The 24110-nt window shown below is 40.5% G+C and overlaps 1 protein-coding gene across 1 annotated transcript in view; it reads right to left on the bottom strand.

Annotated features, from left to right (window-relative positions):
* Nucleotides 1-199: 199 nt before the first annotated feature.
* The window catches only part of POLQ (DNA polymerase theta), a 53258-nt gene continuing 29347 nt past the window's right edge, over nucleotides 200-24110 (bottom strand). The window contains exons 16-30 of the mRNA XM_054004744.1: nucleotides 20890-23930; nucleotides 19787-19930; nucleotides 18994-19187; nucleotides 17311-17551; nucleotides 16045-16238; nucleotides 14157-14294; nucleotides 12660-12834; nucleotides 12082-12217; nucleotides 9524-9642; nucleotides 8752-8936; nucleotides 8294-8405; nucleotides 6609-6733; nucleotides 4986-5139; nucleotides 3120-3235; nucleotides 200-673 (exon numbers count right to left, since the gene is read on the bottom strand). Coding sequence (XP_053860719.1) covers nucleotides 560-673; nucleotides 3120-3235; nucleotides 4986-5139; nucleotides 6609-6733; nucleotides 8294-8405; nucleotides 8752-8936; nucleotides 9524-9642; nucleotides 12082-12217; nucleotides 12660-12834; nucleotides 14157-14294; nucleotides 16045-16238; nucleotides 17311-17551; nucleotides 18994-19187; nucleotides 19787-19930; nucleotides 20890-23930 — 5188 coding nt within the window. The 3' untranslated portion in view covers nucleotides 200-559. The remainder of the gene's footprint in view (nucleotides 674-3119; nucleotides 3236-4985; nucleotides 5140-6608; nucleotides 6734-8293; nucleotides 8406-8751; nucleotides 8937-9523; nucleotides 9643-12081; nucleotides 12218-12659; nucleotides 12835-14156; nucleotides 14295-16044; nucleotides 16239-17310; nucleotides 17552-18993; nucleotides 19188-19786; nucleotides 19931-20889; nucleotides 23931-24110) is intronic.

The following is a 24110-nucleotide window of genomic DNA, read 5'->3' on the forward strand; positions in this document are numbered from 1 at the left end:
AGCATAGATTCCACTCACTGTGAATGCTGTACAGCTGCTCAGTGAGAAATCCAGCCAACTGTAAAGCCACTTCAGCACCTGAGTGTCATCAGCAGAATCCAGTACAAGATAATCCTGGCAAAGGCCTGCAAAATTCTCTATCAAGTGCAATCACAATGACTTTTTTTGCCCTAGACAATTATACACAGGCACTGCCAAATTATGTTTGCACCTTGTTTTAATAACGCAATCCAGCTCATGTCATATGTAATAAATTCATTAGGCTTTGGGGGTTTATACAAGATCAAGCACCCTTGACAGAATCAATTTAAATATCCTTTTTTTAACAATTAATAATTTCACTGTTTAAACACGCTTCAGTGCTCTGACTGAGCTCTGGATGGTTTGGCTTGGAGAGTTCATACCAACTTCCACCACACTTTTCAGAAGGCAGCTTGGTACCCTGCCAGTAGAAACACAGCACAGGAGGATCACACCGCCAGCAGGTGATCCCAGGCCTTCACCCTGCCCAGTCCATGGTGCCTGCTGCCTCCCACAATTGGAAAGTCACACAGCACTGTCACTGGTCCAGGTCCTGCAGGTCTCCCCAGCTGGGGCCAATTTTCACTTTAACATTCAGTTTCACTGAGAGTTTGATGGCGTTTTCCATCTCATGTTTCACAATCTGAGCAACCTAAAAGAAAACATCAGGCGTCAGACACACACATAGCTTCAGTGCTCTGGGTTTCTGTCAATAGCTGGGGCAGACAAGCACCTGGAATCCTATCCTGCATTTATTTGCACTGATTTACCACTGATGGGAATGCAACCAAATCCTGATTAGTGCTTATGAATGGAGAAACTGTATAAAGCCAGTGAGATTTTATGCAGCACAGAGCTGTGACTGGTTCTGCAGTGTTTAAGACTCCTCAAAAAAGGGGCCAAGATTAACTTTCTGTTAAACACCTGAGATCCTGAAGAGTCTCATCTTTCACTCAGCTGCACAACTCTTAAGTGTCTCCTGGAGTCTGTTCTGAAAACTTCAAGGTACTGAAAGCAAGACACAAAACAAATTTGCCAGGAGCAAAGAACGGTGGCTCCTCCATGTTGTGCCAGCTTGAAAAGCACTCCGTGAAACACAAATTATAAACCTCTGGGAAAGCAGGTCACATTCCATGTGGGTGCTACAAATACTGCCCAGGTTCTCCCTCACTATTTAGTTAAGGCAACTCCTGCCCTCTAGTAAATAGATGAGGTAACTGTTCTCTGCACTCCAAAAATATTCCTAAGAAAACACTCATTTCTATACACAGTTAGGAAACCAGAAATTATTTCTTTCTACAGCAGTTTGGATTACAAGAGACTGGATTTTTTTAATCCTGACTATAAAAGCCTGCCCTGGACAAAGGTACCCCCTTTCCTCCCCCAAGACCTATGCAGAATCCAGCCTGTCCTGGATTGCTTATTTGAATGAATCTTTCAATCCACACCCATCCCACGAACCTTTCCACAGCAGAGTGAAAAGAGGCTTTGAAGTTATGGTGATTCCTCAGCTCAGCTAGAAGCCACCCTGGCAGCAGAGAAACTATTCAAGCTGTCTGACCCTTCCATGTTTTTTCCTAATTTCCTGACAGGTAGCCACCATAGAAATTCCTCCATAGTTTTTTCTGGGGAATGGAGGAGGGGACTTAAGGAGATCAGAGCACAAGACTTTACAACAGCATGAAGAACTAGGGGAAGATCTGTCTTCCAAACCCCTAAGCCCCCACATACTGCATTTCAAAATGATCTTGATAACCTAGAAAAGTGCTTTGAAATAGGATGTAATTCAGCACAGACAAGTACAGAATAGAAAGAAGCAGGGTAGAGAATTAGGACAGAAATAATCTACTGTTCAAAAATAGGATGAAAAATAACTGCCTGGGTAGGAAAAAATCGGGGTTATCAGAGATTCAAAACTGAACAGGGCCTAAGCAAGGCACGTTGCTGTGAGAAAACAAGGAAATGAAATGCTGGAACATAGAAAATGTCACTTGCATGACACACAAATCAATTTTCCATTCTATTCAAACCACTCCAGCCTTGATCAAGTTTGGGGCCCAGCAGATCAAAAGAAACATGAACCATACAGGAGATTCTCTGAGCATGGTCACAAGTCCAGTACATGGCACCAGCAAAGAACATCTGATTAGGGCTGCTGCACCCAGAACCAGGGACAGCAGCTGTGCTGCAGGGCAGACAGGAAAACCTGCTGGTTTAAGCAACTGCCCAAAAAAATCTATGGAGAAATACATCTGAAGGGAGTTAGAAAAGCTGGTAATAATTACTCTTGAAGTTGAGATAGTTAATGAAATAAATAGAATACAATAAATAAAAAACAAATCCATTCACTTGTCCCCAGTTCTCCTGGGAACACCATGATCAACAGGAGTCAGTATCTAAAGGTGTTAAAGCCTATACTCAGGGGATTTCAGTCTTCTACAGGAAGAATATTATGAGCCTTTTTGTCTCAAAAACAGCCTGCCTAGATTGAAGCAGCAGAGACTCCCCTGTGCCCAGGCCCAGGAGTGCCTTCAGGGGGAGAAGCACACACACAGACATTAAGGGCACTTAAAAACCACAGAGCACATTCCTTGTACCTACCCCGCTGCCAACCAGCACCACAATGCTCCTGCCAAGAAGATAAGTAGGTAGGGAGTTAGGAAACAAGTACCAAAAGGAGAGAATCCTCCTTTCCCTGCACAGAGTACAAACCACAGCTGTTACAATGCATGTTCTGAGTTAGGCACCAGAGCACAAACAGGAAGGCAAAAATACCTCCAGATGAGGAAACACTTCCCCCTACACCTGTCAACAATACTAAGCCACTTCACTCATCAAGCCTCACAGAGAAGTTGCATGAACTGCTGTTACAAGCAACAAAGCACACATGAACTTCAGCCATGGGGATAGCTTGAACCCAAAAATCAAGGGATCAAGCATGCAAACATGTTTTTTTCATCCAACTGAACTTTGTTTTCACAGCCCTTCCTGCACCCAGGGAGGGGAGACCCAGGGAAGAGAATGTGAGCTCCTAGAAGGAAGGCTTGTTTGAAACAGAGTAACACAGCAGAGCTGAAAGAGGAACTGCAGGACTGTACCTGGATGACATCATCCTCTGCAACTTCATAGAGGAGCTCATCGTGCAGCTGGAGGATAAAGAAGCCTCCTCTGATGGGATGTAACATCCCTGTGTTTCTCCTCCTCGACAGCCTTCCTACACAGGTGAAGAGCAGAGTTTGTTAGGCACCATCATACAAAAGTGTGTTTCTTGTATCAAAAACCTTTGCAAATTCCTAATGCTGAGAAAAAGAATGTGAGGACCTTGAAAATTAAAAAGCTTGTGCCTACAGACAAAACCACAAATCATGGCTATTCTATCAATATTTGCACAGCTACTGAGGAAAAAAATGTTAATGAAAAGTATTTTAGACATATACATTTCAGCCTTACATTATAAAGACATGAATCAGAACAGAAGCAAGAGACAGTTGTGTCTCCTGAACCATCTGTTTTGAAAGTAAATTTTAAACGAAATCGTGCAAAGTTTAATCAGAAGCTGGTTTACAACATTCTCTCTGCCAATGAATTAGGATTCTGCTTTTCTTCCACAAACATTTTAATGGCTAGTTTAAGAAAGCAGTCAGCCCCCTGCAAAATGCAATTTCTGAAACTGTAGCTCCTGAGTATAACTGAGGAAGGAAGAAAAGAGCAGTTATTGAATAAACAAGTAAGCTGCTGACAAAGCCAAGATCCTGGTGGGCCTTCCCTGACAAAAAATAAAACAAACCCTTCAATGGTAAGAGCTGTTGGTGTTTTAAAATAAACAAACACCACCTCACACACAGAGACTCAGAAGTTATTTATTTCTCAGGTTAACTAGCAGGAGGACTTCAGTTCACAGGGAGGGTTTCAAGCCATCATCAGTTGCTCACACAAGCCTCACACTGAGCAGCAATGTTGAAGCAGCCACATGATGCAGGATGCTCCTCTGATGGCACAGGCATCTCTAACTTGCTGAAAAAGAATTCCTTCCCGTTCTTGAAACAGTATCAGAGCAGGGGAAAACTGTCACAAATGCATCTACTCACCTCCCTACAATTACGCTGGCCAAAAGTCAGTAGCTTCTGCTCCTAGGAGAGGTGGGAAGCTCTGCCAAGCTCGTGCCTTCTACTCCTAGCTGACCTCTGAATCTGGTCTCTCCAAAATAAACTCCCTGACACATTTTTAGAGGTTTGGCAATTAATTATTTATTTTCCAAATCAGACTCTTCATATTAAGATAGCTTCATGTTTCAATTGAAGCATAAGAACTATCAAAGAAATACAGCTCTCCATTTCTTAAGTAGTCTTCCTAAAATACACCTGATGAGCAAAACACCATCTACATTAAGCTAAAAAACCTCTTTGTGGCATTCCTCTGGGAATGAGCACCCCAGCACAGCTTTGCTATCTGCATCCAGAAAAAAACTTATGCTGATAAGTGCTTCATATAATACTCTTGTGAAGTCTCTGTACATCAAATTCCGGCCAACAAATTCCAAACTTAATTCTAACCAAAAAATGTATTTTTGGAACCAGGAGTCACCCTACTCAATTTTTTCACTGCCTCTGAAGCCAGAGTGTCTGGTCAGCTCCTTCTTCCTACTTCTAAACAATTCTGTAGTGGCATCACAGACCACATCACACATGAACTCTCCCTGCCAACCTTTGCAAGATCTGCTCTGAGGTAATTGGAGTCTCTGTTCTGGTCACATTTCCTTTACTTTGTTGAGCAGACATTTTTTCTCCTTCCTGATGACTTTTTTGCCTCTTAAACACAGACTGAACACTGTCAGAAAATAAAACTTCTCCCACCTCTAGGCCCAAAAGCACTAATTCTTTTTTCAGGCTTTTTTTTTTTTTTTTTTAATTTAACATTAGTAACACTGAAAATCTTGCTCCAGTGTGCAAAGAAGGCAACCATACCAGTTTTATCTCTCTGGAAGGAGCTCTCCAGATGTCCATGGGACTTGAACACAGAGGAGAAAGCTTCCAGGCGTCTCTGAATGTTCACAGTGGCTGTTTTGACAATATCTGCAGCAGATCCCTGAACAGTTGTATTCACAGCCTGGCGTTCTGCCTGTAGAGAGATAGTTGTTCTCAAAACTCACCCCCAAAAAATCAAATCCAACATGTCACATGTACTTAATTAAAAATAATAAATACATGGCCAAATATACACAGAGTAAAAATTCCAAATAAAGAGCTTGTTCTATCTACCTGAGAAAAAGAAACATTATAGGCTAGCTTCAGACACAAAATTTCTACAGGCACCTGACAAAATTCCACAAGTTTAAAATTAATGAATATCAAGAGTAATAATCTGCAAGAGTCACAATCCACAAGAAGGAGAAGCCTATACCCATGGTAACAGGTTCAAGGAGAGAGGAAAAATCTCAGTTAATCCAAGCATCACAAGACATTTCTGCCTATCTTCAAAGCCATAAGGGATGGACAACTGAAGGCAAGAAACTGGACTTCATGGACTAACAATATGGTCTGCCACACTAAATCCTGACTGCCAGAGCATTACAGCTGTACAAAAACACACCAGACCACCATTTTTTTTTCAACACAAGCAACTTCTCTACTAATCCCCTGCTCAGACAAGAAAGCTGTATACAAAGTTTCTTCTTTCTTTGCTTAGAGCTGAAATGTGCAAAGAACTATGAGGATGCTGAAATGAAAGTGAAGATAATTCATTAACTGGTCTTTAATATGATTTTAAAGACCAAATCAAATTTGGACAGAAGATGCATCTAGAAAGCTTCCTGCTGAAGTATTTTTCAGATCAAATTGTCCTTTATTTTCAAAAGTGTTTTGAAAGCCTCCTTGTTTTCCTGTCAACTCTTTGGAGTACAAACTCCCCCACTTCCTCTTCTACTTTAGTCTTTAATTCCACACAACTTGATCCAGCTTCCTACTGAGAAGTATAATGCTTCCTCCCCACAGAAACATCTCCCTAGGGAGTCAATTTACTCTTACGGAAGTAGAGTCTATGGGAGAAGTGTCCAAAATTACCTGGAAAAAAAATTATGCTAATGCGAAGGTGTATACTAAGTAAATATTTATCTAAGCAACTTTCCTTTCAGGGAAAATAAGAAAAGTAACAAATACCCAAAAATATAGGTCTTAAATGCCCTTTCTTGTTCAAGTGCTGACAGCATGTAATATACAAAGACTACTGAGTGGGAGCAACTCATCCTGAAGAGTTAAAGTGTACCCCTGTGTGGAGGCTTTTTAAAATCATGTCCATCAATTTCAATAAATTACTCACTCCAGCTCCAACGTGGGAGTTCTGAAGTGAGGTTAGCACAGTGATGACAGCTGCACACCCAGTCACAGAAGAGTTATGTCAAACAGGCCATGACAAAAGCTCTGTTACTCAGAGAATGACTGAGGGAACAATGAACTAAGCAAGAAGTGGAAGGTCATGACTAAGATGGCTTGCAAACCTTGTAAAACTGCAGACATGGCTACACAAAGAAAACTGGCATTTTAAAAATAAAACTAAAAAAGAATTTAAAAAAGGCACAGCACTCAACATACATGAGCTTTACTGTAGGGATTTGGATCTTTGATAGCTGGCAGGTAGCGCCGTCTCCCCAGGATGGTCTGCACAAACCCATCCCTCCTGCAGCTCCGCACTGTCTCCCTCAAGAATTTCTGAACCCCTGTGAAAGGAGAAAGTTGTCTGTAATACAGCTGATGTTCTGTACTGACTTCTCAGTGGGGTCACTGAAAGCAGTCTGGGGCAGCCAAACAGCACAAAGGAAATCCTTTAAACTTCCCAGATCCCATCAGTGGACAAAGGCATACGATCACTCATTCAGCTCTGCTGCAAAACCTATTAAGACTTTTGAGGTGGAAGAGAGTGCACAGTGTCAGGATATCTGGCTGTGCACAAGGAGGTGGGAAGTCCATCCTGCACAGTGCCCAGGCACATAGGGTCAAATGTGTATTATTGATAATGGAGAGGTCAGAACCTGGACCAACACTGGAAAGACAAGTAGTAGGGAGGGAGTAAATTGAAAGCAGAAGCCAGAGCCCTTGATGCCTCAAGCTGCCTGACTTCAGGCTTTGTCCCTTCAGATTCTAGGATGAAATAAAATCACCCACCTGCACTTTGCAAGGGAAGGAGCAAATCCACCAAGAGTGTTAAAAAGAAACTTAGGTCAAAGAATGGTGAGAGAGGGAAGAGGAACTTGCACTGCAAGTTCAGGTAACAACTGTACTAAAGTGGGAAAAGTTAACTTCAGACAGTTTCTTTCCATGTTTACAAAATATAAAATGTAAAAGGACCTATTCAAAATCAAGACTGACAGCATAAGTCAATTCATGAGGTATGTAATTTAGTAGTCAGCCTGGCAACACCTAGCAAGTGAAAACCCTCGAGAAGTGAAGTTACAATATAAGGTACACTTCAGTTTGTATGCACACATACGTACCGAGAGAGAGGAGGCAGGAATTCATTCCTAGCGGTCACAAAGGAGAGACTATTCAGAAATTAATGGAGACTAAACAGAATCTTAACAGGAAACCATTTTTCTGCATATGTCTTCTAAAGAAACAAACCCTAAATCTTCAGAACATAATTTTCCAGCTCATTTTCAAGTCCTATGACTAGAGCTAGCTGCCTCTTGTCCCATTTGCCCTCCATTCTTTTTCTGATTGCAGCTCTATTCTCTCTACATCTTCCCTAAAAATTAACATGCTTATTAGAAACACAGCCATGTCTTTTTACAAAACATGGGAGAGCTACTCTGAGCAGCTGGATAAAAATTAAATGGTAATATGTAAAACAGTTTAAAACTCCATGAAAGCAGAAGACAAAAGCAGAAGAAAGAAATGGTTATATTTAAAAATGATAAGAAGCATGGTCTAAAGTTGTCACAGCATATCATTTGAAGCTGTGTTTTTATAAGGAAAAGCATGTTTCTCATTCAGAAACTGAAGAGCTTTGAAATTACTCCTCAAGGCTTATTAATTAATTAAAACAACAAAAAAAATTGTTGTAATAAGTAAAGAACAAAGTCATAAATGTGAATAAAACCAGAGTAGAGTAAAACTTTACAGAGTATCAAACTGCTGCATTCATGCACTGGACATTTTCAAAATGAAAAGCATTTTCAAGGGATACAAGTAGTAGGTTGAGACAAATTTAGGATTTGGAAAGACATGGAGAGAAGGGATTAAAAACAACAACCACCACCACCACACAGCCATATCCAAACCTGTGTATCTCGATTTGAAGGATTCAATGTAATTGGCAGCTTCATTTTCATCAATCCCCATCTGCTCGCCTAAAGATTTTGCTCCTATTCCATAGATGATTCCATAGCAGATCTGCCAGAGGAAAGGGTGAAGAATGGCAACCGTTTGGTCAGCCACGCAGAGAAAGCAGAGCCAAAACAAAATGTGATCCACTGGAAGACAAGTATATGGAAACAAGGACAAGTATTCGAGATGGGAGACCCCCTCTAAGTCCAAACCATTCATGCTGCTTTTCTCCACCCTCATCCCCCCCAAAAAATCTCCGACAGCTTCAGTTGCAACGTACTGCGAGTGGGAGGATGGACGAAGCAATTACTGAACAATCATGGCCTAACTCAAACAGAAAAACATACTGCTACGTGTTGAACACTGAATCTTCCTGCCCAGAAAGCTGCTGTGATCTTTTGCCTAAAATTACCTGCTTAGCTTGTTGCCTTGTCCTTTCTCCAACAGTTTCGGGATCGATCATTTTCCATTCTGCTGCAATGCTCTTAAAGACATCGATACCACCATTCAAGGCTTGAATGAGGCGACAGTCACAAGACAAATGAGCGAGGATCCTCAGTTCCAGCTGAGAGTAATCAGCAGCCAAGATTAAGCCACCTGAATTCAAAAAGTTATCAGAAAACATTATTTCATAAATTACTCCAATATTCCATCCAACTTCCCAGCAAGAAGGACTGAACCCGTCCTTTATCTTCTGCTCTGAGAGTTTTTCACAGCAATTTCTATCAAGACAAATTCTTGTCTGTTTCCCCAGTGCTCAGGCCTGCATGCTTTACATCTAGCACATTTAGAATCCATCAAAACCATGTAAACAAGTATCTGTCCATGTGTATAAGATAGAGCAGGCAGTGTGGGAACTGACATTTGAATAGAAAGAACACTAGGTAGAGTGCAATTTGTGTATTAAGAGCTGTCTTAGCTACCTCTTTTAAAAACAGGTATTCTTAAAGAGGAAATGAAAGTGTGAACATGTGAATGATATCATTTGAATACTTTGTCCAACTGAAACTCTCTCTTTTACAGTCATGTGAATAATTTTGAAGGCATGCTAACTACTGCACTAGTTTTCCAAGTAGACTGCTTAGACACATATATACTGTTATCAATCCTTAAACCTTCATCATATCTGGGATTTTTTTGCTAACCATATACTTAACAATTCCAGAGCAGGACCTGGGTATTACCTGGGAAAGGAACAAAAGCATGCCTCATGCTAACAGAAAATGGTATTCCTCTTTCTCTGGATCTGTTTGCAGCTTGAACCTTTAGCCCATTAGGCAAAATACTGGAACGCTTTCTGCATCTGTGGAAAAAAAGGAATGACTGCCCTTCACCAATTTCTAAAATACTAAGAGATGTATAATCAATTTTACCACAATGAATCAGTGAAAACAAGTGAGACACTGGCCTCTATTCCATTTTTCTGGACAATCCATACCCAAATTTGACCATGGAGGAGCTGGACAAAGACCACATAAATACCTGAAAAGGATTTATTGATTCCAAAAAGATTTAGGGATAAATCTTCCTAGTACATTCAGGATTCAGTTCAGAAATTGGATAGTTCTGCTTTAAAACCGGTAAGATGAATGGCCCCAGATCTGTGATGAGCTTATTCCAGAAAGACAATGGAGTCATATGAATCCTAAAAATTCAACACTTCACCTTGAGTGCCAAGTCCCTCCACATCATTCTACTCTGCAGAATGCATACACCAGCCCAGAGGCAGAAAAATCCCCCCCAATATCACCCTCAGGCACATGCACACACATTCACAAGTAAGCCTGTAAAAACAGAGCAGAAGTCGCAGAAGAGGTGCTCGTAACACACTGCACGTTTCCTCCCTAAAGACTGAGGGGAAAAGGTGCCCCAAAGCTGCTCAATTTTCCTTTCTGAGAGGCCAAAACTTTACAGTGTCACCCACGTGCTCTGCATCCTCTCAGGGCTGCTTAGGTTTCCTGTCTCACCAAGTCATTTGTAGCTGCAGATGGAATTGTATCCATGAGCACATCCACTGAACGGTGCACAGCTCTGACACCATTCACATCACATCCTCCCACCAGCACCAGTCTACCAGACAGTCCAATGGGCTCTTCACTGGAAGGCAAAAAGCCTTTTTAAGTCCTTGATGTCTGGATCAGGGATCTGAGCAAATTCTTTATCAAAATGAAAAGGTATCTCTAAGATCAAGACTAGTTTCAGCAGAGCACAGAAAAAAACATCAAGCTCTCCCTTGTGCACTTCCTTTTCTTCTTAAATGTTGGCTCTTCAGGCATGGTAGGGATCAATGAGATGAATGCACAAAAATCACAGAAATAAATTTTCAAAAGAAATAAAGGTGAGGAACAATTGCATGTCTGGCTACTGCAGAAAATCACATTGTTCAGCATAGGTTCTCAGTTTAGTTAAATGTATAAGGGCTTTATACCATGACCTAATTTAGCAACTCTCCTTTGGTCAGAAGCTTCTTACAACAGGAGGAAAGAATAGCAATAGTAGTTTGTAAGATAATAGACAGTTTGGACCAAAGTCTGGAAGGCCAATCAGACTTGGCTGGATGTCAATTTCTTTTGTGCCAGCAGTCATTTCTGTGCCTTTAGGATTGCCCATCTTCCTAACACAGGGCTGCTTAACTAAAGGATATAGGAAAATGTAGGAAAAGTCAGCCTGAGAAACAGCCCTCTCAGAGTCTGGCAGGCACTCCAGTCCTTTGATGGGCTCTTCTCTACAGGGAAGACTCTCAAGAAACCAGCACACTCCCCAACCATCCTGAAAAGCTGCTGCAAGCCTGAGCACTGCCACAGCTTTATATCAGAATGACATTCCTGCCTCCATGGCTATGCCTGGTTCTTCTGAGATGGAGATGAACAAGATGCTTCTACTCCCAAGTTCTCTTCTCATTACTTTCCCAAGGCACAAGGGTGTTAAACACATGATAGTAGGAGGCGCTAGAGAGAAGAAGCAAAAACCTTCTCAAATTTCTTGCTGTGGGAAAAAAGGCTTAGAAAAGTCACTCAGGTGACACAACTGGGACAAGAACCTGAATGGAAAGAGAAACTGAAAGGGCAGAAAAGCACCACCAAGTAGGAAGCCTCAAAGCTCACAAGGTAGATGCCAAAAGTGTTGGTGTTTCACTAGATTTCCACACAACTGTTCAGGCATTGGCATGTAATGCTGTCAAAGTAGAATTGTAGAATCATCGAAAACAGGGTATTTGGTTAAGAGAAACCAAATTTAGAAATCTTCCTCTGCTTCCTGCTAGTTACTGCAGGTCACTATGACAAATGAAATTATTAACAAAGAATGAAAAATATGTTCAACCCTGTTCCCTTAAAAAGGGAGCTACACAGCATAAAACAAATGAATTTTCTTCTGCTTCTTCAACAATATTCTATTCTCTTTCAGAGTAGTTCTTAGCAAGTCAAACCAGATCCTAACTTCAGTTTGGTTATTTTCACACTCAGGCTTTCCATTGAACAGCTGGGAACGTAACGCTAATCTCACTGAAGGGCTTCATAAGGAACGTCAAAAAGAAAGCAAATAGCTACATGAAACCACATGCTGTTCGTATTATTATGTCTTTCATGTATCACTGATTTTTAGGCATTTATTCCCCTGTAAGAGAAACACTGAATAACAAATCACGCTGACACGTCAGCAGTCACAGGTGAAGTCAGAAAAGAGAAATTTGACAACCCGACCACATTAAGATTAGACAGAAGCTTTGTCAAGATCCTCCTACCTGCCCCCCAATGCAGCACAAGAATTAACATTTCCATGGGCTTGGGAGGGGGGGCTTTCTTCAACCACAGTTGGCATTTCAATCTCAAAATCTCTTGGCACATTCTGGATATTTGGCTCTGTGAAGCTTACTCGACCTGAAACCAAGATAGGGCAGAACTAAGGAAGGGTCCAAAAGGAGTCTCTCTAATTCAATACAGCTGCACACACTGCATCTCCAAAATACAATGGGCAGGAGAGTGAGAGGACATAACCACTGAGAAAATTTTTAAAAAGTAATATGTGTTTAATGGGCTTGTGATGGTTCCCCATTTCTGTACCACTAATAACCTGTTCTGGAGTCAGAGATTTACATGGTAATATGTGCAAGAAATGAGTAATACTGCTCAGTGAACACAAAAGCTATATTAAACACATCTGTTTTTTTAATGCAGATATATGTCAAATAGATGTACCAGTATCTTTGGTTGAAGCAGAGCACGGGCTTGATTTCCTATCTTTTCGTCTTAGAAAGCTGCACACACATACAAAAAGACAAAAAGCCAGTAAGAACTGAGGCATTTGCACACGTTTGTTCACCTGTAGCTGTGTGAGTCTGTGAAACTGGATATATCCTTTCCATTCCCAGTGCAGAATTCAATCGCTTCTCCCTCTGTAGTGGAAACACCACTTTAGTAATGGCGTTGTTGATCCTCCTCCATTCCAGTATCAGCCCTGGCAATGGGTGAAGTGTCTTTAATTTCTCCAAAACATCCTTGTGGGAAGAAAAGGGCACAACTAATCAACGGCCTTTAAAATTTTATAAATAAAGTTTTCACTGTTCTGCAGGAAAAAATGACTCCTTCACCAACAGTGAGCTTCCAGTGTCACTGCCTTAAAATTAAATCAATATCCTCTCCACTTATACCACCTACACCTGGGTAATCAAAGCACCACCTGACACAGCTGCAGTTTTATTACCCACGAGAAGACAATCGCTTCTCTTTGGACTTCTGCACCCTCATCATCACTCTTAATCTGCACCAACCAATAAACCACCTGAAGTGATGAAATAAAGCATCACTTGCCATAGGTCCCCTACATTGTCTCCTCTTGTCCAGGTTTAATGCTTCTCCTCCATCTTCTTGCATATTTTCCTCCCTGCTCTCTCCTATCTGGTGTTCACTAGGAACACCAAGTGAAGCCCTTAACCACGTTCCTTGAAAGACAAAGCTGATCACTAGCAATCAAATCCTTTCAGTTTAATCAGAAATATAAAGGAACTAACAAGAATTTCAAAAGACAGTGGCATTTCTCAAAATAACATTTTTTTGTGCCTGTGTGTGCCACAGGCAGCTGCAGCCTCCTCCCTCCACATCACAAAAGGAGGAAATCCTCCCTTTGCTTCTTGCTCCCTGCTCTGCCACCACCACTGCACCCAATGGCTTCACTGCCACTTGAGTTCCAGAAATCAATACTTGTCTTCCAAGTACAGACTACACTGAACAAGGGGAAACTAAGAAAACAGCACAGATTAATGAGTCCTGAAAACAGGAACATATATATCTGTTAATTTCACTTGTCTGGCAAGCTCACCCATTATCCTGCAGCAGTTGGTATTAATGCAGGTCCACAATATTTATCAACTGGCAAGAATGTCAATAGCCTTCACATTATACAAGTGTCTGATATACTAAATTTGATAAGCCATCAGATTAGCCATTCTGAAGACAAATTCTCTGAAGCAAAAAATACAGATTTGATAGTAGCAGGAAGAGAAAGTATTGTATTTAGTCAACATGGTATTTAAGTATCTTTCAAGCTGACGTGGAAAAATTCTTCTGCTACTGGCTTTACAAAATTATTGTGCTATTTTGGTCTTACACGTGATTTGGGAAATCAGATTCTGGCCTGATTTACTCTTATTGAAGCCTGCTATTTACAGGCATGTCCTCACTGCACTCAAGCTTTAGGAGAGTAGGAGTCACTAACTCTGCTAACAGAGAAGGTAGAACCCAGTTTGAATTTCCAGTGATAATTGGAGGAGCAAAAGGCAATTAAAATTTACTTTCAGACTAGAAACAGATTTTCTTGTACCTTGGTTGTACTGAACTGCTTGCTTAACCTGACCCTGCTTCCTTTAACAGTTGTTCTTCTGGTGTAACCCAGGGTTTTCTTGTTCCCTTGGACTTTCACATCTCCATTTTGTGGCAACTTCAGCTCCAGGAACAACACCTGAAAGAGGCCAGCATTTCAAATCAGTTTCTGCACACTGCTCCCAGAAGAAAACAAAAGCAACTGAGCACTTAAACAGCTTGCTCCAGCCAAAGGATAGTACAAATGCTTCAGGTAATTAAAAAGCTGATTAAAGATCCCAACTATCAAAGTCATTCCTCCTCATTTTAATTAAGTACGAAATGCAATTTAAAATCTCATTTTCTGAACACTCTAAGTTTAAGTTCAGAGGTATGTTTTTAGAAAAGGTAATTAACTCCATCCAATAAGTGAGGTTATTACTGACAGTCAGCTGTAATAAAATGTAATGTTCAGATGACTGAAAGTGGGAAGAACATTGGTGAAAAAAAAGAGTTAGCAGGGAGCAGGCTTCAGAACAATATGAATGGCACAGAAGGAGGTGATCAAAAATACCTTTTAGAGAATAGCTAGAATATTCGTTTTTCTAACAAATTGCCAAAAACCAGAAAAATAAGTATATGCTCATTTGGTGACAGACAGAATACAGCTCTTAATTTTTCACTTTATGTTTCCATGTAGGATGATACACTACTTAGCAGCTATTGTCTTTGATTTCACAGCTGGCAGAAGGGAACAGATAGCTTTTCTCCTGCCCATTTATGGCACAGAAGTTTTACTTCTGTAAAACTTTACTTGACACAAAACTAGAAGGGTAAAGTTCTATTATACAAGGTACTTTGCATGATTGGTAATAAATTTCCACATGAGGTACAAGCTTCTGCAGTTCAGAAAACAGCATTTCAGACAAAACTTTACTTCCCCTTTTCCATGAAGCAGAGTGAAACTGAAGTTGAGCATTATTTCAGGAGTTCTAACTTAGACTACTGTTACTGAGCAAGACTTCTACATTTGCAACAAAGAAGGAATATTTCTGTAGAATTTCTATTACTGATAGCTGCTTGCAGATTTTGACTACTTTATATTAAAGTACAGCCCCTCAGCAAGAAAATAGTATATGGAGAAAAAAAAAAAGAGAAGAGGGAGAAAACCATGCACAGCAATTTTAATATATTTCAATTATTCCATATAATGTACATTAAAAAATATAAGTGAAATTCTTCAGGAATGAAAGGATTGCTATTTTACATAGAAATATGTTTCTTAGACTTTAAAAAAATATCAGTTCTTAAAAGGTTCTTAAAAGCAGACAGCAGTTGATTCATAACTTTTAAAGCAGTTTTTCCTCCTTGCTCATGCCTGTACAGGGGTAAGGGTAACAATGCAACTTTTCAGTACAACTCTTCTTAGACTCAAGACTACGTGACACCAAATCACATCTCACGTGTGGGACACTGGCATTGCAAAAAAGCTTCTCCAGTCCCGTACCACTCATCCAAAATACTCAAAAAAACATTTAATTGGCAGATCATCTCATGCACCCTGAGAGGCCATGGTCCTTTACAAACCACATGCTTACTTTCACTTGGTTTTTATTTCCAACATACATATTTCCACTTCTACCTTCTTTATCTCTGCTAAAGTTGGCAGAAACCAGAATGATCAGTAACAAGAAGGAGAGACACAGCCTCTTGCAGGGCAGCAAGCTCACAATGAGAGTGAGGATGAATGAACTCTCAAGCAGAGTTGGGTTTGCATTTTGGATTTTCTTCATGCCGTGAAGAACTTTTCTTCTTCCCATTAAGATTTGTTTTTTATTTTATTTTAGCCAAAGGCTCTTGATGATAACTTCTGGGGAAGTTCCCCCCCTCCCACTCCAACCCTCATGTACCTCTGCAATGTCATCAGGGCTGGTCAAGGAGAAACTGTGCCCTGCCAGCTGATATGCCTTGGTCTCAATCTGGCTCAGTTTAGCCTGCATGACCTGTTTCTGGGTTTCATAGGCTGTTGTGCTGAAACCAATGCCATTCAGCTCCAGCAGAGCCAAGCAATAATGGGTGGGCATCTCCACTTTAGAAAATACATCTGTAGTAAGTACAAACCAAAGAAAATCTTTTATAAAACAGATCAACTGCAGATAAACACATTCATTAAAAAAAAAAAAGAATCCTCAGTTTTGAAAATACTGAAATGTTCTGACACACTGAAATCTTTTACTGTAGATTTCATTTAAATACTTTTGTTTCTGGAATAAGAAATATTTCATAATACGATGTTCTGGAACACTTCTTATCACGAAGGTATTTTAAGAAAGCAGCTTCTTCTTTTTCTAAAAAATATATCTTTCTGTATATCAACATCTTATAAAATGCAGACATATTTAACGTAAGGCTTTCTAACTTGATACACATTAATTCCACCACCCACATCTTTTTAAAATGTTCTAAGGTTCAACTGTAACAATCATAAATGATGTGGTAAACTTGTAATAAAATGCTTCAGCGAGATTGGACCACAATCCTCGGCTCTGGATATAATTTAGGGGAAACTATCATAATGACCACAAATAGTATATTTTGGGGTTTTTTTTGATGGCTTGTTTTAAAACAGCACAAGCACTCAACAGTTATTAGTGCAAACATATAGGTTCATTCACTATGGAATCACAAGGGTTCCATGGACACAATGCCATGACAAACACATGACAAATCATGCACTATGGACAGGCCAAAAAGCAAGAAATCTCCTTCAGAAAATATTTGAGGATTTTAGGAATTAATTCTGACAAGAAAATCCAAAAACTTTTGAAAATGCTCATTAGAAATCATAGACAGACCCACAAGTCCCTCAGAATGGCCAGGACAGTCACCTGGGAGGTACAAATCTGCTTGATTTAGAGAATTGACTCTGCTACAGCCTTAACCACTGCAACTGGTGGAGATTTGGGATATAAGAATTATATTTTAATATTTTTTTTCAGAATATATATGCTTTCAAGGGAATTTCCCTCTTTTCTTTTAACAAATGAACATTTTGACAGAATATATTTAGATAAGAACTTCCAAACTGCCTCTCTTCTGCACAGATCATTCAGCCTGTGGCAGCACAGCTGTATTTACCCTCCGTCTTTGCCCCCAAGTGGAGGATGTCTCTTTACCTGACAGATTTTCCTTCTGTAATTCCTTGTGGAGTTGGTCCATGGCATTGAAGACAAGCACAGACTCTATGGCTGCTCTGTACCGCCCAGACTGGTCTCTGCTGGCACTCAGCCCCAGGCTCTGCACCCCTTGGCCCGTGCCCACTCCTTCCAGGAGGGGCAGCTCACTGGGGAGAAAGTTGGTCACCATGCTGTGAAGGGTATGTTCCTTGGAGCCAGAATCCAGCAGCCAACATGCAACCTTAAAAAGAGAGACCTCTATGAGACTATTTTTACCTTTTAGACATAATTAAATGTAAATATTTAGCCAGGGGTTAATTCAAGGTTATAGTGGATATTATTTTTCTTCATTTGGCAGGTAAACTGCAATAATTTGTTACGTAATTTCAGCAAAAAACCTTCAGGAAGGCCTAAGTCACTGAAGAGCTTAATTCTTGAGTGAGAATAAAGAGTTATTTCTTTCTAAAAGAAAAGTTATTTCTGTATGTTTGAAAACTTTATCCTCTGTCAAATAAACACATCTTGAAGTGTCTTTTCACTTATTAAAACTTAACTCAAAAGGAATAAATACAAAATCAGGATCAAAGCATGTTTAATCTGAAAAATGACTTTGTAGAGATCAGAACTTGCTATTGATCTAGAATATTAGCCAAGCTGAGCTCTCCTATCTTTTGCAGAACAGGACTAATGCCAAGATTTCTACATGGGATATTTTACTATTTTACTCCTGGTAAAGCTTAAACCCCTGTCTTCAAAGCAAATTCATTTATATGTACATTTCAATTTCTTGTGTCAAAACAGGATGAAGCACAGATTTCTACATTACCCCTGCCATGCAAGCAGAAGTAAAAACTCATATGTATATATATGGGGTTGGGGAGGGTGTATTCATTGTGTCACTAAAATGAACCAACATGAGTATGACTATTACATGGAAAAGTGAAGGGCAAGATGCTTTTACTGCTCTTCAATTTCATCCTAAAACTATGTCTTGGTATGAAAAAAAATATGTCTATCCTTGCGTTGAACACCTCAGCTACTTTCCTGCAGAGCTGAGTATTGCCATGAAGCTGTTCAGCCCACATGCAAAGCAAGCTTTAAAAATCAACAGGATTTTCTGTGCACCCAGAGCTTTTTGTAACATGAGCAACAAGGTGCTTTTACCTCAAGCTAGTATTTCATGTGAGTTACAACTGGTACCCAAACCTCTGGAAATTCCATGTAAACTTTGTTTTGTTTTGAGAAAAGGGTAGCAAAGTGGTCTGTACGCATAGTGGGTAAATCTTTTGCTTATAAAGTCTTCTGCTCTCAGAAGAAATAACCTGACCAGAAGCACTTGTGACATTACAGTCCCAGGTTTCTTACTGCAACAAAACAGAATTTAAGTCCTGTCCACTGGGACTGGGGAGAGATTTATCTTCATTTCCCCTTCCAAGTAAGGTATGAAATAATAATGTGCTAACCCCTGAAACTCTTTGTTTCTCTTGCAAGCACCATGAACATCCATAGCAAAGCAAATGTCCTCAGAATACTTTTCTAGATTGCCCACTGAAAGAAAATTTCACTAAACTTCCTGACAGATTCATACTGAAATAACAGAAGTACCAGAAGGTACTCCCGTCTTTCCACTGTTGTGTTTAAACTAGTAGTTTCACCGAAGAAAAATTTCTTAATCCTGCAAACCTTTGGATCCTCAAAACTTCCTTCCAAGGAGATGCCACAAGCCATCAGCAGAGTTTTGTAGTGCTGGATGAAGTCATACATGATAAGTGAGCGCTCCTCCTTGGTCTTCTGCAGGTACAGCTGCAGATGGTTCAGTCTCTCTGTCACAGGTAGGCTTTGGTCCAGAGGTGGGGGTGCCAAACTCAGACTGATTTCTAAGGCAGAAATACAAGCAAAAATCATCTTTTACGCCATTAAATGGTAAAAAATGCGAGAGAAAAATCTTGAATGTAACCACCTAAAGCACAAAAGCTACAGTTGAACTATGAACAAACAATGCATCTATAGCACTATTACATATTTTATCAAACCAGACTAGGCTCCCAAAAGCAATACACTGTGTCTGTACTAACAAACAAAAGATAGCCAGCAATCAAACCCTAGTCACAAGGTCACTTAGCACAGACTGGGCTATGTTCAGCATCTGAGTGCTAGATTTGTTCTGGAGAGCAAAAATTGGAAGAGATTGAAAGGGAAGAACAAGTTAGATAAAGAGAACTTGGGAGTGAGCAAATGTTTTAGCCATATGCATGCTCACAGTCCAGTGTCTGAGCCAACTACCTGCCTTTATTACACAGTACTATACATGTATCCACAGCAACCTGTCCAAGGCTGTTTAACACCTAAGACTGCTAAATTACACAACTGAGCTGGGGTTGGGACAATCACAGCACTTCCAAGAAACTTATCTACTGCAGGAACTTTTTTGAGATGCAGTATCAAATAACCCAGCAGAGCCTGTCTGCTCACTTACCAGTCTGGTCTTGGGTCTGCTGCAAAGAGATATAGTAGGCATCTTTTCCACCCCAACACACCGCCAGTCCAACTACCAAGATATCTTCGCATCCTTGGACAGGAAATCCGTCATCTTTAACTTGCAACCGCTGAGGAGAACACACTAAAGAAATAATTTTAAGTTACTATTATAAAATGGCATCCATAAATACAGAAGATTTGGGATCCTGAAAATGCAAATACATACAGTTGAGCCTAAAATTTAATATTATCGAGTCTCAGTACAGCAAAGGAGCTGTGTGTTCACAGAGGATGGAGAGTTGGTATCAAGCATTCCTTGATAGGTCTTTGGTGATGGTAATGAAGTGTTAGCAGCTTTTTGGTATGTGAGAGCATCTGAATATTCTTCTGTGACTGCCTCTGAACCAAGGTTACATATTTTTAAACATTTTCAAAATGTAAACTTGGTGTGAAATTCAGCTCTGTCTCTGGGTTGTTGCAATATTGCTTCTTTCTTTCCCCCACAGATGTACTCATATGCTGCAGTTTGCTGCTGCTTTTTAAACATATTCTTCCTTTAAAATGACAAGATTAAGCAGTTAGATTCTTTGCTGTCATATCGCCATAACAACAACAGCAACATTTCTTAACTATCAAAATAGATTTTTGACAGGCAAATGTGAAATGCTTTTTAGAGTATAAGGAAGAAATACACTTCTATCTCAACTCTTGAAGAGGTTGCTAGAAAAGGCCAGAATTTGGAAGGGATGCTTTATGGGTAGCTTAATCTGAACAGGAGGAAAATCTTATTTACTTTGAGGATGACAGAACACTGGAGCAGATTGCCCAGAGGTTGTGGAATCTCCTTCCCTAGAGATATTCAAAAGCTGCCTGCACATGCCCCTGTGCACCCTGCTCTATGTGAACCAGCTTTAGCAGGAGAGTTAGACTAGATAATCTCCAGAGGACCCTTCCAACCCCAAACATTCCATGACTCTGTTATATCATATTTTATATTATATTTTCCTCTTTTTTTGCATATCTTTTCCTTCTCTAGGCCTGCTTTAAGTTGAAGATACCACATGCTGTTCACAAAATAATGCACTGGAACAGGAAACTGACCTTTTTTGAATTTGCCACCAATCGTTGATTTGGGAGACAAAAGGCACTTTGTTCTTTCACATGCCACTGAGATGGAGAATCTGCTTTTCTCCTTCCATTCTGCAACAAAAGTCTGGAAAAGTGCTTTGTCACTTGCTACATCAATAATAGTGAAACTTTCAGCACTTAAGGGAACAAAGGGAAAAACATCCTGAGATAGCTGCAGTGAAAAGCCTTGGTCTACAGTGGAATCATCTTTTATCGCATCTGTCTCAGTTGGGTTTAGACACTCAAGTTTGTCCTGGAATGTTTTTACCTGCTGCTCTGCATTGCCCTCACTATTCCACTGTAGCTGAATCGTCTTCCCTTCCTTCTTGCAGGTGACTTTTCCCTTTCTTGCAGATGAGAGAGAAACAGAACTTTTTGGAAAAAGTTCTTTGGGAGGTGTTGGAGGAATAAACCCATTATTACTATCTGGTGCAGGACAGGATGTTCTGTTGCTTCCCTTGAGCTGAAGTGTTATACCATCTGTTTTCTGAAGATCCAAGTTTTCTTTAACCTTGAAAGAGCTCTTCAAATCGTGGCAAGAGGGCAAAGGCTCTGGCTCACAACAGTCCAATTCAAAAACTGGATCTGACTCTTGACTAACAGGAGCAACTAATTCTTTTTTCAAACCAGAACTTGCTGAAGCTGTTTCAATGCCTGAGAGGCTAGGCCATTTGTCCAACACATCCTGCAATCCTGGGCTTAGTTCAAACGAGCATTCAGTCCACACCACTGAATGGAGGTTCTTCTCAAAAGCTTGGAGGCTTCTCTGGAGCTTTTCACCTTGATCTCCTACTAAGTCTTTTGGTCTGGGGTCATTGTTACAAATGACTGAGTTTCTCAATCCTGACTGACCTTGAAATGTAGAAGGAATGTCTTTCAGAAAAGATGGGGAGTTTCCATGGTCTAAAACTTCTGCTATTACATCTGAGGATGCTAAAGACACATTGTTACACTGTGCAGGATTCTCGTGTTCTTTCTGATTGTCACTGGCATCAAATTTATTCTCAGCAGGCCTTGGATTCTGCAAAACACCATCTGGAGGAAGCAAAGCTACAGGGTCCTTTCCATCAGCTTCCATGATGTGAATAGCTGAAAGGTCACTGACATTACTGAAGCTCTCATCAAACAGCAAGCTATTGCTCATATTTAGGCTTGTTTCAGGGACAGGGTGGCATTCTACTTGTACAATGTGTTCCCTACCAAAATGGGAGGCTGCTTTATTGAGGTCTTTAGACACACTTTCCCCTTTCACTGAATTTTGGGTCTGGTAATCTTGTAGAAAACTGTGTAGCTGTGAGTCAGTCATTGAGAAATCGCTTTCTTTAAGGCAAGGTGCAGGTTCTATTTTCTTCACTACAGGCTGTAAATTAAGGCCTCCAGACTCCAAAACTTTATTACTACAGTGCTGAGTTGTGTTTTTTGTAATGTCACTTGTTGTGATAAGACTTGGGAAGCTCAGTTTCCTAACTGTTGCAGCCAGCCTTTTATCAGTATCGTTCTCAGTCCATAAACTGCTTTGTTTTTCTGATATTTCCTGCTGTGGTATTGCTGCCAGCTCTGAACCTTGTATCCCCTGCTGTCCTGTGATTCCAGCTGCTCCCTCCTGTTTTATTATCATCTCAGTTTGAGTATCCAACTGGATGCTGTCTTCAAAGTCTCTAGAGCCAGAAAACAGATGAGAGGCTGGATCATTCTGAACACCATCTGCATTGCAAATACCTCTGGATTTTACTAAAGACCTTTTCAGAAAATCTTTAGGATGACTGTTGCCATTCTGCATTGTTCCAGCTTGTAACAATATTCCATTGGGTTTTTCACTCCCATTTTTGCCAGCATTCTGAATCTGAATATTGCAGGTTTTCTCTTCACCAGGACAAAAATGCTCATCAATCATCGCCTCAGCACAGCTCACATCTGTTTGAGTTTTATTCCTTTTCTTCTGCTTGACATCAGTTTTGTCAGTTCTCTGTGTCCTAGCACTACCAGGTATTCCTCTACTTCCTACAATACTGTGTGTCTCCATACTGGTGTGTGGAGTACCCTTCAGCATAACAGGTGCCTGAAAACCTGCTCTCCCCTTAGGCATGCCTTCATTAGTGGTGGAAGGCTCTGTAAATAATCCTTCCATTTCATCTTTCTTCCCAATCTTAACTTCTCCCATCTGTACAGAACTTGAGACTTTATGAGTTACAGAATCTGTTTCCATAAATTCCTTATTATTTTGGTTTGAAACAGAATTATCTGTAGAGATGGTGGTGCAGGAAAGAGGCAGCTTTTGTATGTCTATGCTAAGCTTATTTGAATCTTCAAGAAGTGACCCCTGCAATTTTGAAGCGGTATTTTTGTTCCTAGTCCGAATTAAATGTGTATCTGTGCTTTTAATCAATCTAGAGGCTGAAGACTCTGTTCTCAATGTTGGTGTTTTTTCTTGTTCCGTAAGGTGCTCTTGGATTGCTGTTCTGGAATTCATCTTGGTTTTGACGAGAGAAATTTCTTCTACGTTTTCATTTCCTCTGCACATATTTGGCCTTTTTCTAGCACTGTACACAAGATCACCCTTGCCTTCCTCTGCTCGAGCCTGTTTCCTGCCCAGGACTTCACTCTCAAATACAGAGCTTTCTGTGCTACTGCTCAGTCGCCTTTTACATCCCTTTTTAATATTTGATAAGTTTTCAATCTGAGAACCAAGGCCATTACAGTGCTGAACTCTGCACCCTTTCTTGTTTAACACCCTTGAAGACTCAGCAGACTCCTCTCCATCTGATCTATGCAATCTGTCTTCCAGTTCTGACTCACTGCTGATCACAGAGGATGTATCAGTCTCAAGAAAAGAATTTGGGTTCCACTGCACTCCCATCAGTGCCAAATCCTGCTGCAGAAGCCTCCTGGCCTCCTCCACAATGACAGAGGCTGCTTCTCTTTCAGTGAAGCCCTTAATTCCAGCCATCCAGATGCTGCGCACGGCCCGACGCTCCTCTGCTGCCTCCTCATCCTCATCCACAGCCCTACGAACACTGTGGGGCAGGTAACAGACATATGTAAACATTCATGCAGAACATAACAAACAACACAAGGAGCTGGCACTATTATCTTCTGTTCCTATGTCAACTGCCTTCACAGCTTCCTTTACAAAAGCACTCTTTCTAAAATATAATGCACTTGATGGGAAATAACTTAATTGGAAATAACTATTT

The sequence above is a fragment of the Vidua macroura genome, chromosome 2 (assembly GCF_024509145.1).
Source record: "Vidua macroura isolate BioBank_ID:100142 chromosome 2, ASM2450914v1, whole genome shotgun sequence".
Taxonomy (NCBI): Eukaryota; Metazoa; Chordata; class Aves; order Passeriformes; family Viduidae; genus Vidua; species Vidua macroura.